Source organism: Nesoenas mayeri (genome assembly GCF_963082525.1).
Source record: "Nesoenas mayeri genome assembly, chromosome: 6".
In the NCBI taxonomy this organism is placed as follows: Eukaryota; Metazoa; Chordata; class Aves; order Columbiformes; family Columbidae; genus Nesoenas; species Nesoenas mayeri.
Window position 1 is genome coordinate 20,389,607 of NC_137545.1, and position 18,102 is coordinate 20,407,708.

The following is an 18,102-nucleotide window of genomic DNA, read 5'->3' on the forward strand; positions in this document are numbered from 1 at the left end:
AGAGCTAGTACAGGGTAACACTATTCCTCAACATAGCCAGTGAGTACTGAAATGAAATTGACTTTTAGATCAGCAATAAAAATTATTAGTACTAATACCAAAAGCAAGCAAACAAGCATTTCAGACAAGACTTGATGCCAAAACTGTATAACTTGTTAAGAGACCCACACTTTACTGGCCCCTTTCCCTCTCATTGCGAGCCATTATTGAAGTTAAGCCTTAAATTAGAAAAATTGATTAGAGAAAGTATTAGAAAGATTTACCAGATCTTCGATGTTTCCATAGATGTTTTTTTTCATGCCTGATGCTCGTGTTGCTACCCATCCTCCTAGTGAGCTGAACTCCATGGAGTCTGGTTCATGGCCCGTACAGAAGCCACTTTCAGCAAGCTAAAAAGAACAAAAAATATACATTCTACAGAGCCTGCATTGCTTAGTACTCTAAATCTCTATATTCTACATTTGTTTTTTTAACACAAACATCATGAGCACATGCCCATTTATTCAGGCACAAGTTTTGTCTTTGATATGTAAAAGAAATAAAAATTGATTCTGCTTCTACTGTGCATACGCTCTGCTACATATCAACCTATAATACTCCTCCCTCACATTTTAAAACTAAGGCCTCTATTGTTTCTAAGAGGCTGCAAATTCAGAAAAAAATTATAACTAAGTAACTGCCAACTTTGCACAAATGCTGCCAATAAATAAGGCACTTCATCTCTTCTTTCTATCCTAATGTGATATGCAGCAGGTCTGCAGAAAATGTGAGCAAATTGCCTGCACTTAATTCTCTCAAGGAGTGATGTGTTATAATATACAACCATCTGGCCGGGCTTCCTGTATGCAATGCTGTCAACTATTTGTGATGCAGATCATGCATTCCTGTACATTAAGTAGTCACTTGTTTCTCATTCTTCTGCATTAGCTTGGCTCTGCCATCTGCACAGCACCTGAGGTTGATTGGATGCCTCAGAATCACAACACCAAAGCTGCTGGACAGGAAGAATTAAAGACCCAGCAGTCTCGCATTAAGCAATAACCGTGTTAGCACATTTGAGACGACCAATTTGCACTGACCAACTGATAACAATCCAGTTGGACATTGGTATTTAAATATACCACACAATGTGGATCATTAACTACATTCTGTTGTACAAAGTGGTTCTTACTTAAAAAATTGGAAGTCACTTCTATATAACATCTACAGTGACTCATCTAGGTCACAGTCCTCACACGAGAGGAGCTTGTGGCTTTAGATGCTCACTGGTCATGTATTAGGGAAGCACTAGAGCCTGCACCATCCTCATTCTCCAAGAGGACAAGAAATTTGCTGCAGTTACAATTTAGAATTTCTACAAGTTGTATAAACAAAAGTACAGCAGAAGACCATGCACTTGGAAACCTGTAACTGGCTGTGCACATATACAGCACTTGGTTTAAACTCCTTGAATCCTGTTGGATGATCAGCACATGCTAAGAGCACTGACAGAACAGGACTCTGCTATGCACATTGCAGTTGCAAGAGACAGTCCCATCCAGCAAATGATCATGTACCAGCTATTCCTATAGAATCACAGTCTGATAATGCTTCTTACAAAAAAATATATCAAATATTGTTCTACCTTTGTTATCCATTTGTCACCCTTAGTCTTCAACTATCAGCTATTATTCCATATTCTGTTCTGACAAAAACAAGTAACTTGAGGCTCCTCTATAGAACCCACTAATATCTGGGGTTCTCATCCCACAGAAAACAGTGTCACATTCACACTAGAGTCACTAGCTAAGATACACAAATGTGTGAAGTGTACACTGATTTTTGAATCCCCCATTACAACACTTACAGCCTAACTTTTGTCAAATATCAGGTTTTCCAGATCTTACGTGTATAGAATTCAGTGCTTGATTTTAGCTACTGTTATAAGGTTCATGTCATCTGTAAATGAGATAGCCTATTAATGACTCCAGCACCCAGCAAGTTACAAACGCAGTAAGAAGCAAACCTCTTCACTGCAACATAATTCCTAGATAATGCTGGTAAAATCTGTCATGAAGACAGAAGTTGGATTAGTCTTCAATCCAAAGCTTAATACTAGCAAGCTGCAAACCAACCAAGAAAACCCCTTTTCAAAGAGTTCCCTCTTTGCACGGTCCAAATTTATCTCTGCATTCTACCTGTACTCCAGTGGAAGTCTGCACTGGCAGTAACTATACTAAAGTCACAGTTATGCTCAGATCGTACTATACAAACAAGCACAACTTGAAGTCCTAGCTTTAATCACATCCCATTTGCTAGTAATGCTGGAATTCTAGTATATGTAATAAGTTTTTAAAACATAAACATATATACACAAAGTAAATTATCTGATGTTGTATTCTTTGCATGTTGAAGGAATTGCATGTAAGCCCTCACATGCTGAGTCACTCCATGTATCAAACCCTTTGTATGAATACTTGTTTATATTCAATATTGAACAAATTGACAGCCAGTGCACTTTTCATAGTCCAACACCTGACTGAAAAAAGTTTTTTGATCAAAAATATTCAAAAATAACTACAACAGTAGTATTTCAGTTCGTAAGGGCTATAAGCAGCAATGGAATTTTGTCCCTTACTCTCAGTGAAAGGAGGAGTAGTGGTGTTTAAAGCATAGGATAGTAGTGAAATATCAAACTACTACCCTAGAAAAAGTGTCATTTAATGCAGAGAATATTCTCTTTGCATTTTAACTCCAATCTTGAAACAAACTGATCCAGAAAGGTTAACATACTATATCAAGTGATAAAAAGGAAAATGAGAAGCAAGAATGGCTCTCTCATCAGAAACAGTTCTGCTTGTCAAGTATGACAAATTTTCTTCTAAAAAGTCATCTAAAAAAGTTCAAAAACCCTTCAAATTTCTGTATATTTGTAAAATGCATTTAGGCACTAGGAAAAGTCTAGACAACATTTAGCTATGAAACAAGTCCTAGAATATATATTTCTAGAGAAGCAGAACTGCACATCTTGAAGAATAGTAACAAACATCCACAACTTGCACTGAGAAAGACCCTCAAAAGGGTGATGTGGCTCACCCGATAAACTGCAATTAAAAGCCACTAGAGGTCACTTAGAAATGAAGGTGATCTCATTCATCTTCCACTGGACTCTTGTTTTGGGCAGCTCTCCATCCTTTCTGCTTCTCTTCTGTACCTGGTCTTAGGAAGCAGCAACAGCAGCAAATCTGTTCTATGCTCTAACCTGAGGAAACCACCTCTGGCCAAAATGACTAAAAAGTGCATCACAAAATGACAATTTGCACCTTTCCTGGCAATTGGCACCAGGTGTCATGCCTTGCAATCACAAGATGTATTCTAAGGTCTGGAACAGGAAGCACAGCTTACTATTGTAATGCCATTTTGTGGCTAGAGCAAGAAAGAGAGTGTTCAAATACAGCATTTGGTCCACAGTCATGCACATAATGCTTACCACACAAGTCTGCCTGAAAACACAAAAACTAAGCTAGCATTCAATTATTTAGGCAAGACATGAGGAACAGCTAAGAGTACTATGGAGAAATACTAGTGCTTGACAAGGTAAAAATACCTGTTTTTCCAGATCTTGTCCAACAATGCCAGCTTCCACACAAGCTGTTAAGTTTTTCTCATCTATCCAGAGAATCCGATTCTGTTGAAAAGCCAAAACTAAGAATCAGTGTTAAATATTTTTGTTTATTTCCTTCCCTAATGCTATAGGATCAACATTCTTGGTCACAGAGTTTATTATTAATACAACTCCAGTTATTACAGCTGTGGAAGCTGAGCCCTTAGCTCCCTCAAACAGCTACACAGCAAGTTACAATTTATGAAGTTATCACTGTAAGAGAGTGATATACTTATTAGTCAATTTATACTAGGAATGTTTACAGAAATAATATAGAAAAGACAGGAAAAAAAATTAAGTCAAAACTTTTACAGAAGTTAAGCCATACAAGGATTTTCACAATTAACATGTCTGGATTCAGGCACCTTCAGTCCTTAAGTTACAGCAAGAAAAGTATTCCTAAACATATTCAATGGGTTAAATAGGCCACATTAAGTTATTCCAATTCAGCTCTTGGATTTTGACACAGCAAGCAAGAATCATGATATTACTACAGGATATCACATTATGTACATTCTTTAAAAACTGAAGATATTTGGAAGGATTATATCATTTTGTCTGATAAGACACTCACTGTCCCATTAGTATATTCTACTAAACAGGAAAAAATAGTAAACACTGCAAGTTACATGGTACACTAGCCATGACTGTCGATGAGGACAGTTCATCTGAAGGAGAAACTTAACGAATATGGTTTTAGCTTTGTTTATATAAGGACAACACAGAAGCTTCAGCTTCTACTCTTCATTTTTATTAATTACACTGCTGGTGTACTTCTATAATTTTGTGTATTAATTTTGTATAGAAGGAGAACAGCTCTAATTTCCTTTTGCCTTGACTTTTCAAACAACAAATATGGACATCGTGCAGTCCAACTAAACTCTGCTTTTAAGCAATTGTCTCCCCTCACAACATCTGAGCTGATCAAACCAGCTATTCAAAACCAGCTATTTCAGCTCTTTTCAGACACCTTTAGTTTCAACATAAACCGCTTAACTGATCTAAGATGCTTATGTAAATCAATTTTTTTGCAATATGGACCCTACACATAAGACAAAAACGCCCATTAAGTGTCTATTAAAATACTAAAGCTTAGCCAATCATCTTAATTGCTTTGAGACATCCAGGTTTTAACTCTGACAATGCTTCTTTTTCATCTTCATGTCTTTATTTCCCTCCTCATTAATGATTAAAAGAATTGGCTTGCAGAGTTATTAGAGACACATGAAAATGGTCTCTTTTCTGACTTGGTGTATACTTACATATCCAGCTGACACAAAAGCATGACAAGTTAACCACATTCCCTTCCCACCCCCAGTGAAAGCCATGGGCTATGAATCAGTGCATTCAGACGAAGACCTGGCTCAGCATCGCACTCTTCACATTTCACACCATACAGACACCAAAAGAGCTTCCTTCAATACACAGCTACTGCCTTTGCAGAAGAAATCGCTTTGTAGCCAGACACACTGAGAAATAAGTGTAACTGAAGCACCACTGAGTAGAGAAAATGGAGCCAAACCCCAGGTCTTACCTTCAAGGTTATAGGAGTTAATAAGCTCAGCAGGTGCTCAGAGGCAGCAGAGCCTTACATCAAAGACAGAGCTCTTTCTGAGGCATCTCATTACCATGCAGTCATAAAACTATCATTTTAAAAGTATGAAGCTCCTTCATAATGGAAATATGAAAACCAGCACTAAAATTTAAAGAACTCCATTTCTAGACTGCCATAAAGCTATGAACTTCACATTCTCTAGATGCTATCTACACTAAAAATCTAGATTTTTGCCTTTAAAGTTGATCCTTCAAGTTGATTTATAGATATTAGGTCACCTTGCCAACCTTTGCTTTAAGTATTTTTTACAGTCTGCAAAAACTAGTGAAATTTGTAATAACAAATAACTACCTCCTGGCCTTTCATTTAACCTCAGATACAAGTTCCAATATAGAAGAACAGCAGCTTCCTCCAATTCTCACTTAAAGCTGCTATAAGGAGGCCTAACAGTGATTTTTCTCTTTTTAAATACATACAGGTCATATGAAGTACTACAGGGCTAATATCAGCAAAATATCAGTTAAATTGAAGGTGTATCAATTTAATCATACATGGTACAGATTAATACTTCCATCCCTACTTTATTCTTGCAAAGAAAGCTCAATCGCTGGTTATCACCAAAGTAAACAAAGGATAATTTTAAAGAAATAAAACATTAAGAGTGACATACCATTTGTGATGTATCCAGTGAGACAATTGTTCTTTTTTCTTCTTCAGGACATTCAAGGGCACTAGAGACACTCGTCCCTCCTACAAATATGGGAGGGACACTGATCACAAAATTCCCAGGTAGCTTTTCTTCACATACCATCCCTCTCACTCCCTCCTTTCTGATATTAAACTTAAGAAAGTAAGATCGCTTAAGTTAACTGTTTGAGGCTGGTGATTAGCCTTTTAAGGCTGTCCATTCTCCCAAACCGGGTTTCACAGAAATCAATGCAGCACTGGAGCTGACAGTGCTTTAACAGCACTCGATAACAAACCATGAAATTCTGTTACCATCTCAGCTGCTTCTTTCAAGTCCAAAATAGTTTAAAAACAGGGAAGGATTAAAAAAAGCCATCCAAGAAACAGAGATAGCTATGGTTTCTATATATACTTTTGAGATCACTATGGAAGCCACTATACTTCTACCTAGAAAGCTGGCTTAAAAGTCTACCTAATAGAGGAACACAATACTTATCTGAAAGCGTGAAAGAAACTAAATGGGTATAACTATAAAAAAAATAAAACCAAATGTCAGACTTCTTTGGAGCCAGAATAGGCTCTAAGAAGCCTTTGGCTCCTGAAAGGCTGCAAGAGCCATAGGAAAAGAGACTACGATGCTAAGAGATACACAGTGAAAAACCAATGGCAAGTAGAGAGACAGTGCCAACTAATACAACAGCCTCCAAGAGCAGTAAAGCCTGTTAACTTGGTTTCCAATGACAGGAAAGGTGGCATTTTCCTCAAATACCAACTCCTACAGTAGCAACTCCAGAAGTTAACCATAGTCCAGTACAAACAGACTCGGCAAACAATCTAAAGATCTTTCTCTATCCAGCTCAGTGAACAGAAGATAGTCAGTATTGCTGCTTTCAGCTGTACCAATTTACTGGTTCCAAAGGTGACCTGCAGCAGCCTTACAACTCTACAGATCTGGCAAGAGTGACAGTGTTTGAGGGGAAAAAACAGCTCCTTTGGTTTGGTGTTGTCTTCAAGTGACATGCTGATCTTCTCAAATAGTACATGTCCTTTCTACAGGGACTACTCTCCTACAGCATAAGCAAGTACCAAGTAAAACACACAGATTTATCCCACAGAATTAAGAGTTCTTGACCAAAAAGCTTCTCACAGAATGAACTCATGAAAGCCAACATCAAGTTCTCTGAGCTGAGTCAAAACAAAGCAGGTCATAACTCTACTTCAGCAGGCTTCGAGGAAAAAGCATCCACAACTAAAAACCTGAAGGTCTTTAGAAGTTCTTTAGGCTGAGAAAGACAGATTACAGATGCCTTTACCTGTGCTCTGCACCTGGAACATTTCCTGAAAACCCTTTGTCACAGAAACCTCTACTCTAACTCTCAAACTGAACAACGTCTAAAAGAAAATTAGAATTATGGTTAATGCTTTCACAGTACAGCATGTGACCACAGTCCTCACAGGACCTATGAGATTCAACAGTACAAAAAAACCTAATTTATATAGGTTTCTGGGAACAGAGCCTGAGTAATCCATCCAAAACCACAATATCTCTAACACAGATATTTGAATTTCTTGACGTATTTCCTAGAAGACTTCCAAGGCATAGAGGTAGATTTCAGCTTCATTCAATCATTCCTCTTGCACATTCAACATTCAAGATGTTGACATACTTTTAATGACTTCCACTAAATTGAATATAGCGGCTTTTAATACTGCAAGATCACAAAAAAAATTAAGACCACACTTAAAATACTCCCCCAAAAATTTCTAACTATTGAATTATTGTTACAAAATATCACTAAGATCACATATTTTAATCAAATCCAAGTATAATATATTTTCACTAGCAATGTTAAACAGATTTGAGATTCCATAACACTTACCGCCGAACGGTATTACGCAGAGATTGTGTTTGCAGGCTAATTCCACAATTTTAACTACATCTTCATGGCAAACTAAAAAAGTCCAAACAATTAAAAACCAGGAGTTATGCATAGTACCATTATTTGTGCTTAGTACTAAATAGTGCTTTCTGAATAAGCAGTAGCTCCTTTTCTGACACCAGCAAGGATGACATTTCAAAGGGTTAAGCACTAAATAAGAGCTGGGCTCAGAAGTATCAGAGTTCCAGGGCAAAGCTTAAACCTGAAACAATTCTACATTTGAAGAACTAACTATAGCCTTAGTCTCCTGCTCTACTCACAAATTGAAATATGCAAATTCTCAGGGCAAGGTGGGCTACCAAACAGTTAACAATTAATCTAGGTGTCTGGGAAAACAAAATTTAAAGCTTTTGTTGAAAATAAGTGGTCCAATTTAAGTGAGAAGTCTCTTCTGAGAGCTGAACAACACATTTTTCCTCCTGGCCAACATTCAGTTTCAGAAGCAGAGCTGCTGGCGAAATTTACTTTTTCACAATGTGTTCTGTATCTGGTCAAAGAAGGAAGCAGTAATGCTTGTGCACAGGCAAGGAAGATGATCAAATACAGCATGTACCTGAGCTTGTGCAAACAGCAGAGAATGAGCAAAACTGAATAAACATGCTTATAAACTCTGGCTATATTGCTCTTGACACACAATGCAGCTTTCAACAGTGGTAAGTCAATCACTTTATTCATTTTGGAGCTGCACAAAAAGCTGTGGCAAGTGCTGTTCATAGTCATCACTGCTGTCATGTCAATACCTGTACTCAAGTAATGAGATGCATTTACAGCACCTCTTTTTATGCCTCCCATATGAGATTTTTTTTCCCTTAAATAAAGGAAGCAAACTTGAGCTAAGACTAAGTTCTTACCAGAAATTTTGGGCTGTTTAATGCAGTGCAGCTCAAAAATCAGAAAGTTACAAAAAGTAAGGAAAGAGTTGGATTTGTACAGCCGAACAGAAATTGGCAGCTACTGAGATCAACTGACTTTTTGGTTAGCTACTGGAAGTAGCTCCCAGGGACCAGAGAATCATGACTCAAATAGAAAATTCCCACAAGTGCACAAATAAAGTCATATCAGTTTTAAGTATTTGTATCCTTCTACCAGAAAGAAGCAAGCATATTTTCTGCTACAGACTATGTACAACAGCATTAGTTATTATTCTGTTTAAAGTGAGCCTAGCCTGCACTCAGATTGCACTGCTCTTTCTTCAAGTCAATGATCCTTTGTAAAGTGTTCCAATAGGAGTTAGAGGTGCTATGTCTTTTTTAATAAAGAACAACATGTTATAAACCAAAGTTCTTTAGTGCAAACATTTCACTACCCTTCTACTGTTATGTACTCCTTTCAAAAACAAGACTTAGACTGCAGTTTAGACAACTATTCTTGGTGAACATACAAGTTCAAATTACACTGTGGTTACTTAAGTCACAAATTCAGCTGTCAACAGAAACTTCAGCTATATTTAATAAATTTGACTTCCCCACAAAATGATGGGATTTCACGACCACAATCTGCAATCCAGATATTAAACAATAACAGTTACCATTCATGAGAAAATTCCTTCAATTTCTATAAATATGAGTGAAGTCAGTGAACCAAGAGAGCTTCCCCATGACAAGAAAGCACAGGAGTTTAGTAAATAACAGCCTCCAAAATCAGGAGGGAGAGTAAGACAATTAAAGCTTACCAGGCCATACAACTATATCAGGAATTCGCTTAAACATTCCTTCCCTGAGTACAAATATTTCATGTAGGCAGTGACCTGAAACACAAACAATAAGTTAATAAGTTCAAACAAGGAAGCATCAAAAGCAGCACAGTTACATAAATGAAGTTCTCTCACCATGAGCTCTGAATACCCGATCTTCTGCATCCTGCGAATATGAGATTTTAGTGGCTCTAAGATCCTGAAGAAATTCTTCATTTACAATGGATGGAGGTACATCATTAACATTTAAGGATGCCTACAATATAAGAAAGTGAGTTCAGTAAAGGTAGGTTCACTGTTACAGCATTTCTGTACAACAGAAATAACAGGTTAATACTAACTGATACCCAAAACACAACTATTTCAGATCAGAAATACAGAAGTTCTCTTCCTCACCTTCAATTGCTGATCCCACCTGTCCTACCTGGTACTCAGCTGACCAGATGCACACAGGAAGTTTTATTCAAATAACACATTCTTATCCTTTTCCCTCCCCAGAAGTTTGAAGAAATGCACCACCTTATGAGTGCAGACCAAACAAAATACCTTTTTAAAGACTTCCCAAGATCCAACAAAAACAGCTGCTTGAACAGAACTACAGACTCTCTTGTTGATAAAGGGGTAGAATGGAAGGTCACAATCCCTTTTTGAATATAAATCCCTCCTCCAATACAGAGAAATACATACTAAAGCAGCTAACCACTCTGCAAATCTTCTACTTCTGTTTCTACCAACCCACTTTCCCCCTCCTCCTGTCATGTAGTAGAAGTTAAATCCATTTTGGACCAAAGCCTAATCCTAAGTCCAAAGCAAGGCAAAACTAAGTTTAACTGATCTAACACAACCAGCATACTTTGAGTAGACCTCACACATCAGAAAGACTTCATAAAAATCCCTGTTGAGCCACTGAAATGCATGTTTCCAGAAAGCCTCTAGCTAGAAGTCCTAATCAACACCTTGGAAACAAAATTTTCTTTCAAAGAAAGTACATTGGACATTTTGGCTTACCAACTGGGGTTGAATCAAGGTTCTGCAGATCCAGAGGGAGAATCCCTGCTTAAGGTTTTTTAAACAACCTGTTCTTCCAGGTCCTTACAACAGATGTCATATAGCATTCTAAGGGCTTCTCTAAAATGCAGACCTATATACTTAATTCCCTTTTCTAGAGTCCACTTTAGATATCAGGCACATAACATAGTTCATGTGTTTATTTTATAAAACCACATAGAAAATGAGGATGCTTTACAGAATCCAGTTCCAAAAAAATAAGATCTTTGTCGACATTAAGTGTAATGTTTTTAATGTTCTTTGATGGTTCCAAAACCATGTGTTTTTTCTTTCTCCTTCAAAATGGAGCCAGTAAATGTATGTATACTTTTCTACAGGTAGCCTCCCTAAAGCAATATGTTTTCTACTACAAGTGGCCTCAAATCAAGCAGTTTAAAATTAGATATAAGGCTTGTCTTATTACTGAAACCAACTTCTGGACCTCAAATCCTATTGCAAAAGAAAATTTTACTATGCCATCTTTTGTTTTAAATACACTCCTAAAAATTAGGAGTTGCACAAAAGTTAGTTAGAACAGTCCAGTGCTTTTAAATCTGTCATGAAAACCTTACTGACAAACTAACAGAAATAATCTTCAACTCAAATAGAAGAACATTCTTGCAATTTTGTTATAAAGCCATTAGGAAAGACTACAGGCTGCCTAATGATGCCAGGACGAGGTTGCTTACAGCAAAAAGTATTTTGTATAGTGTTTCACATAGTCAAAAAACATTTCTTTGACCAGCCTAGCCTACACTTCTTGGAAATTACAAAGAGCAAATAGCAATACTGAATTCATTTTTCTTTCACCTTCTGAAGTTTCAGTCTTCTACAAAAAAAAAAAAGTATACACATCCATTCAGCTTTTATTTCCTGGAACAGAGTTTTGCCTATCTTTGTTCTACATAACCTCCAGAACAGTTGATACTTTTTGCCAACATGCATCTCTAAGATACAAGCTTAGAGGATTAGCACCAGTTACCAGACTAACAGCAAAGGAAATAGAGATCAACAGTCTCCCATCTGCCACCACAGCAGCAGCCTATTCTGAATGGGTTTGACTCTCAAAGTAATAAGAGCCAAAGAAGGGAAGTTTTAACCTTCAACAGTAAAGTTTTCAGGCAGTTAAAACACCCATGGTGTTGGAACTTGCCTGCCTGTCCACCCTACAAGAAACTATGTAAGGTTATATAGAAATTAAGAGTACTTACATTAATAATTCTGAAAGCAATATCTACATGGGATGTTCATGACTGTTAGCTAACATTTAGAAGTTCAAAATGATAGCCAAGTGTTTGTTTTGAAGTTTTCATATGGGAGACATGGCCTAGTGAAAATATAGTTTCAACAATGATTCGACTTCTGGAAGAGGGTAAGTGCTGTTCTGACTTGCTTTAAGGATAACATTACACTTCTTGAAATAAGGTGTCAGACATCTGAGAAAGACTTTTCCCTCCAACATATTCACTTTGTCACCTACAAACACATAAGTTGAGATCAAGTGTTGCTTAGGTGAGGAGTACACTACTGCTGAGACCAAGATTGTAGGGGTCAGTCACAACAAGCACAGAGGAACTCAGGTCCTGGAATGCTGCTCTCAGCTCTTACTATTCTGCTATTAGTATACATTCACACAGTCCTTCTTGCTAACCCAAATACCAGAGCTCTGACAGAAATCAGGAAACATGAGAAACAAAGAAACAGGTACCAAATAAGATCTTTAAGCCACTTAAAAAATCCTGCTAGCTGTGCTTACATTTTCTATTTTAAACTTCGGTTTCCTCATGGATTTCCATAGACAGAACAATCATTTCAAGTTGAACATCAAGTGCCTGAAGATCTTTTTTGTCCATAAGAGGAACAAAGTACTATGACAATTCCTTCCAGGTAGCTTTAAGTATCTTGATTTTTATCTCTCTTCCATAAGCATTTTAATCCTTTTGTTTTCATCTTTGAAAACAAAAGACTAAAGAGTTAATATTGTCCATATAAATCCTACATACAATGCCAAGCAAAAATATACCTTTATTTATTTTTATGGTATTGTAATATTTTAAGACTGTGCACTGAAAGGCTAGACAGTAAGCCCATGTGAACTAGGTCTAGACTGTTATCTTTGGGGATTCTTGTCTGAAAAAGGAAAAAAACACCAGGCCTAGAGCATCACAGAAGCAGGTACATTTACTGTTACTAATTATAGCAGGAAAAAGGCAAACAAACAAATGAAAACACGTGGAACAGGGAATCTTCCAGTCTTATAGAACAGAAGCAGGAAATGATGAGCTAGAAAGACAAATGGTCCAGGAGATCTTTCTCCTACTGCCTTTCCAATACTCAAGTTCCTTCATGCTCAGACGATAGAAGGTGAAGGACCAGTATAGCATAACAACTGGAAAGATAACTAGGAACCATGACAGAGACATGAAAATGGGAGACCTACAGCAGTAGTTGAGAATAGCTATGAGAAGTCCAGATACACACTGGAGACTGTAAAGAGTCCTATTTGTGTCAAGGCAGTCAGCCTGTTTCAGATTGCAACAAGAATGTCAGAACCAGAGGGGCACAACACAACAGGAAAGCATTCAACGTTGCTGGCAGATATCCTTAAAACCTGTTTTGCAAGATATGCTGTGAAACCAAGACACCATTCAAGAATCCACTCTCATCCTAACTCTTAGTTCTATTATTTCCTCTACATGTAGAAAGGGAATAATGTCTCTCAAGACCTCTGGTCACAGCAAATTAAAGCAGCTGACAGTTCAGAGCAATCCTGGTCAAGGAAAACACATCAAGATGAGTTTTTTCCAAAATATCTTGGCAGATGGAGACTGTGCAACTCATAGTAAATTAAAGTACGTCTCGACTGGGAAGACTGAAGAAAAAGGCTTTGGGTATAATTAAATACACTCAAAATACAGCACAGTTTAACTTCACTGAACCTTCTGTCTTTGTTATCATGAACACTGCTCAAGTTGCATAAACAATTCCCTCTAGGCTAACTGTTTCCACATCTTGAAAAGCAACCTACAAACAAGGACAAAAACACCTCCTGGTATTGGAGACTTTGATTCCAACAAAAGCACTACCAGTTAACCTGGAACCACAAGTCATGCTAAGGCAAACATTTCATGTGGAACACTTTTTTCAAAAACTGTGTATTAATATTAATACAGTATATTTCAATAACATGCAAGGTGACTTTCAGGACAACAGCTGAATCATCTTTAACAATGTGGTCTTGATTACCACCAAGACTAATGTTCAAAGGAACTGTTTCAGCTATTTACTTACTCTAGAGGTAGTTCTGTGCTCCAGACTTGCTCCAAAGGTTTTTTCTATCCATTCCTTAAAAGTTGGTAATACCATACCACCTAATCTGTACCTGAAAAGTCAATATTACACAGGGTCATTTTAAATTAAAAGACTGTATGTCAGATACACTTTTGATTTTATGTATGCACAAATACTTAAATTTTAAACCAAATTCTTTACTACAAGCCTGCAAAGCTTCTGCAGATTTTGTTTTCACACAGCTGCACATTTCATTGTATTTTATTGTTATGTACTCCACACAAAATGAATTGTTAATATCTTGGGTATTATTTACCTTCATGATCTTTGGGAATTGTGGCATAAGGCTTTTCAGATATCCCACCCCCCCAGTCTTTACTTCTAAGAAAGGTCTCTCCTTTTCAATAGGACAGAAAGCAGTGTCACAGTTTATATGGCAGTTACAGGTAGAGGATAAGTGTGTAAGGACATGATGCAATGTGAACAGCAACAGTCTCGGACACACAGACACAGCTCAATACACCCTACATGTTAAGAGGAAACACAGTGTTGAAGGTTCTGCCCTCATCAGAATGTATCAGAATCCATCAGACAACATGAATTTATTTCTATTGCACACTCTTTGGCAAGAGTTTAGCCATATGACAGATGAAGACTTACAGACAAGGGAGCTGTTGGTGAATATGTGTACCACACGTGAAAACAAAGAGGGCTGAGGACACAAACCAGGGATAATCTATTGTTATTAAGTGTATACATATACACACCTTGTGTATGTTTATATATGCACAAGCATTCTCCAAAGAAAACAGAAAAAGGACCTTTCTTTGGTATTAAGAACTTTCAGCAGCTGAGAATTCTTACTATAGTTCATACCTGGGTCACTGCATTAAACCTCATGGGTCTTCCTTCTGAGATTATTCAATCACTGTTAATTCAGTTATGACCCTGTTCTCAGAGCTGTTGCAACCACCTCTACAACTAAGTCACCTATTACACAGAAAGATCAATTCCTTTTGTTTCCTCATGTCAACCACCTCCCAGTTCTATGGCAAACAAACCCTACACTACTGCTACAGATAAAAGGCTATAACCCTATCTCAACTCAAGCTAGACTCTTCAGCTTGCAAGACAGCATTCAGTTGTTCTTCCTTGTGACAGCTGTTATTGTTTCATTATGTCCACATGAAACAGTTAAGTGAATTCTACAAAAAGGAAAGTGCAATAAGCCATGAAAGTTTGCATTTGCAAAGGTACAGAGACACTCAAGTCAGCTTGGTGTGCTTTCTTTTCTAGACTAGCAAGAATCATTTCTCTCTGGTGAGATGGTAGAGTCTATAATAAAAAAAGATCACTTGATATACAGAAAAGCATGGTCTCTTGGGAAAGTCAATATGACTTTCAAAAAGGGAAATCCTGTTTAACTAACCCTTGGAATTCTATCAGTGTGTAAAAACTGTCCGTGAATAAAGGAGATATAAGTAACATTAAGTTTCACACTCCTTTATACCTCCGCAGCTATATGCAACCCTAAAAGCTATTTGAGATAATACATTTGTATAGTACTAAAGAAAAGGTTCTCCTACAGGCTGAAGGATAAGAAAGTCAAGAAGCAAAGGGCAAGGTTTCTTGATCACTGTCCAAGACAGGCTCAGGAGTGCAACTTGCCACATACTGGTACTGTTTTACATCAAGTTTTCATCAGTGATCTGGATGGTCTTTCCAACCAGGTGAATAATACTAAGCTCTTTTGGGTAAACAGATACTACACTGATAGGATGGAACTCAGTACCTTAAACCCAAGCAGACAAAGAAGGAAGATGTAGATAATTCCAAGAGTAAAAAAAAAATTACCTGCATACTTTGCAGAATGAGACTGGTAGTTAGTATAGGAAAAATCATGGCATCTTCATTGACAACATACAACAGCAGCCAGTGTTATGCACCAACCAGGCAGGCATACAAAAGAAGACAATTCAACTCTTTTTGCAGCTCTGTGGAACTCTTAGGTACCAACACCTTGAGTGTTGCACACTGTTTTTGTCCCTGTATCTCCAGAAAGACGCAGTGGAGCTAGAAGGTTCAGAGAACAGCAACTATAAAGACCAAGGGTCCTGATAGAGGCTAAAGAGCCCAGGATTCCCCAGCACGGAGAGAAAGGAGAAGAGAGGATATGACTGAATCTTGTATAATCAATAAAGCAGTAGATGGGCTTAAGAACTGGCATTAACCTAACCCTGCAACACAGTAAGGGATACTTGGTTTAAAACACAAGCACTTGACACAACAGCAACCTGCAACTTGTGCCAGAGGATGCTATAGAGGAAGACAGACTTGAAACCTATTAGACAAATTTATCAACAGATCTTTAGGTAGATACTAAAAGGACAAGGTATTTACCATATTTTTGCAGATGCCTATTCTCCTATTTTCACTTGACTCTCCTTTGCTACTGTGACAAAGTATTCCATAGAAACTACATTGGTGGTACCCAACAGGACATTTCTAATATTATCCAGGAGTTAGAGAGAGAACGCCAATGGAGGAAAACACCATTCCCTCCCATTCTAGAACAGCAACTGGTACTCAAACAGCAGCCTTAATATACTTTCTCCTGAAAAAAAATAATCTAAGTCCAGCCCTTAAACTTCTTCCAAAGCACACTGCATGTATTTTCTGTGCAGCATAACCTACCCCAGATAAACTAAAAATATCAGATGAAAGAATGAGCAAAGTGACAAGAGTCAGAATCCTAGCAGAAAGAGAGACATCAAGATCTCCCTAAATATTACACAGTGAACTCTGGGCCTGAAAATTAAGAAATTAAGGATTAAAGTATTCAACATAAATTAGGCTTTTGAAGCTTTGACTCAAACTAGCTCCTGCTAGTTTACACAAAGACCAGGAAAGAATTTTTCTTAAGGACAGTATTGTTTCAAACTTACTTCCATTCCTTTTCTTTACTCTTACAAAAAGTGTACTTTCTTAAAACCAGTGAAGAAACTGCAAGACTACTTTCCACTGAGGCAGAAAAAAAACAGTAAGATGTCAAGTGACAGGCTTAAATTACACTGGAAAAAAGTTAGAGATCCCCAAGTAGACTTAATTTTAATGTCTTTTCCTCAAAAAAGTATTTATTGCTGTACAGAGAGCTAGCAGGTAACAAATCAGAAGTATTGCTACTACAGAACATACAACTGAAGACCAGTTTTTATTTTTAAGCTCAGAGAACAACTTATGCCCATGCACAACAGTTAAGAAACCTAAAACACAAATTGGAAGTTTAATAAAGCAACTTGTTGATGCTCAAAAGATTCTCAAAACTGGCAAAACTGCTTTGGCCTGCTCAATGTTATCTAAAGCTGTAGAATACGGTGCAGATTCTCAGCCCAATTCCTTTCTCCAACGGAAGTTTAATGCAGAGAGTGTATCTAGTTACAGAAAACACTTGCATTAATTTGTCTTTGTAATACTTTTAATAAACCTTCCAATAAGCCACACAGTCTGTTTTGCCACATTAGATTACTGTGCATAAAATTCAGTAAACCCGTTAAATGCAGAACAACAAATAACCTATTTTATGAGATAAAGCAAGTTTTTTGTCTTCTTTGGATTAACTTTTTTCAAAAAAAAAATAAACCAACACACAAACACACTTCAGGTATATAAATTTTCAACTTGCCTTTTTCCTGTGAATTCTGCTTGACCCTTCTTATTGAAAATGAATTTGGAGTCATTATATCCCCAGCCATTCCACTTCAGAAGTTCTTGCCTTAAAGGGAGAAAAAGATATGTGAGAATGTTAGCATATTGTGAGCCTAGAATGATCTGTAGTTACATGGCTTTGGGAAAAAAAAAGTCTTATCAGACAGCAATTAAAGAAATCAAGTACATATCAGCAGTGCATATCTTAGAGCTAAAAGTCATTCTGCAACCAATCATGTCTCCTTCAGATCACATCCTAAGACTGGAAAGACAAGATACTTTAGAAAAACAACCATCTTAAGTCAATGCACACTGTATGGTGATATGCTGAAATTAGCAAGAACGATGTTTGAAAGATGATTGTTTTTAAATCTACACAAATACTAAAACACAAATAGCTAAATATTGTCAGAATTAAAAAGACATTAGGCATTTTTTTCCACTTTCAAGAGAATAATTAAAAATTTTAGTTGTTTGACATCATTACTGTAATTCCGCTGCACTCTTAATAATATTCCCTTCATGAGGCACTCAAAGAAAA

General features: G+C 37.2%; 1 protein-coding gene across 2 annotated transcripts in view; it reads right to left on the reverse strand.

The window, feature by feature from the left end:
* AGPS (alkylglycerone phosphate synthase) overlaps positions 1-18,102 on the reverse strand; it is a 53,307-nt gene that overhangs the window by 25,746 nt on the left and 9,459 nt on the right. For both annotated transcript variants that reach the window (XM_080347142.1, XM_080347141.1), the window contains exons 2-9: positions 17,539-17,628; positions 13,857-13,947; positions 9,654-9,774; positions 9,498-9,572; positions 7,766-7,837; positions 5,869-5,948; positions 3,587-3,667; positions 264-389 (exon numbers count right to left, since the gene is read on the reverse strand). In XM_080347142.1, the coding sequence (XP_080203268.1) occupies positions 264-389; positions 3,587-3,667; positions 5,869-5,948; positions 7,766-7,837; positions 9,498-9,572; positions 9,654-9,774; positions 13,857-13,947; positions 17,539-17,628 (736 nt within the window). The remainder of the gene's footprint in view (positions 1-263; positions 390-3,586; positions 3,668-5,868; positions 5,949-7,765; positions 7,838-9,497; positions 9,573-9,653; positions 9,775-13,856; positions 13,948-17,538; positions 17,629-18,102) is intronic.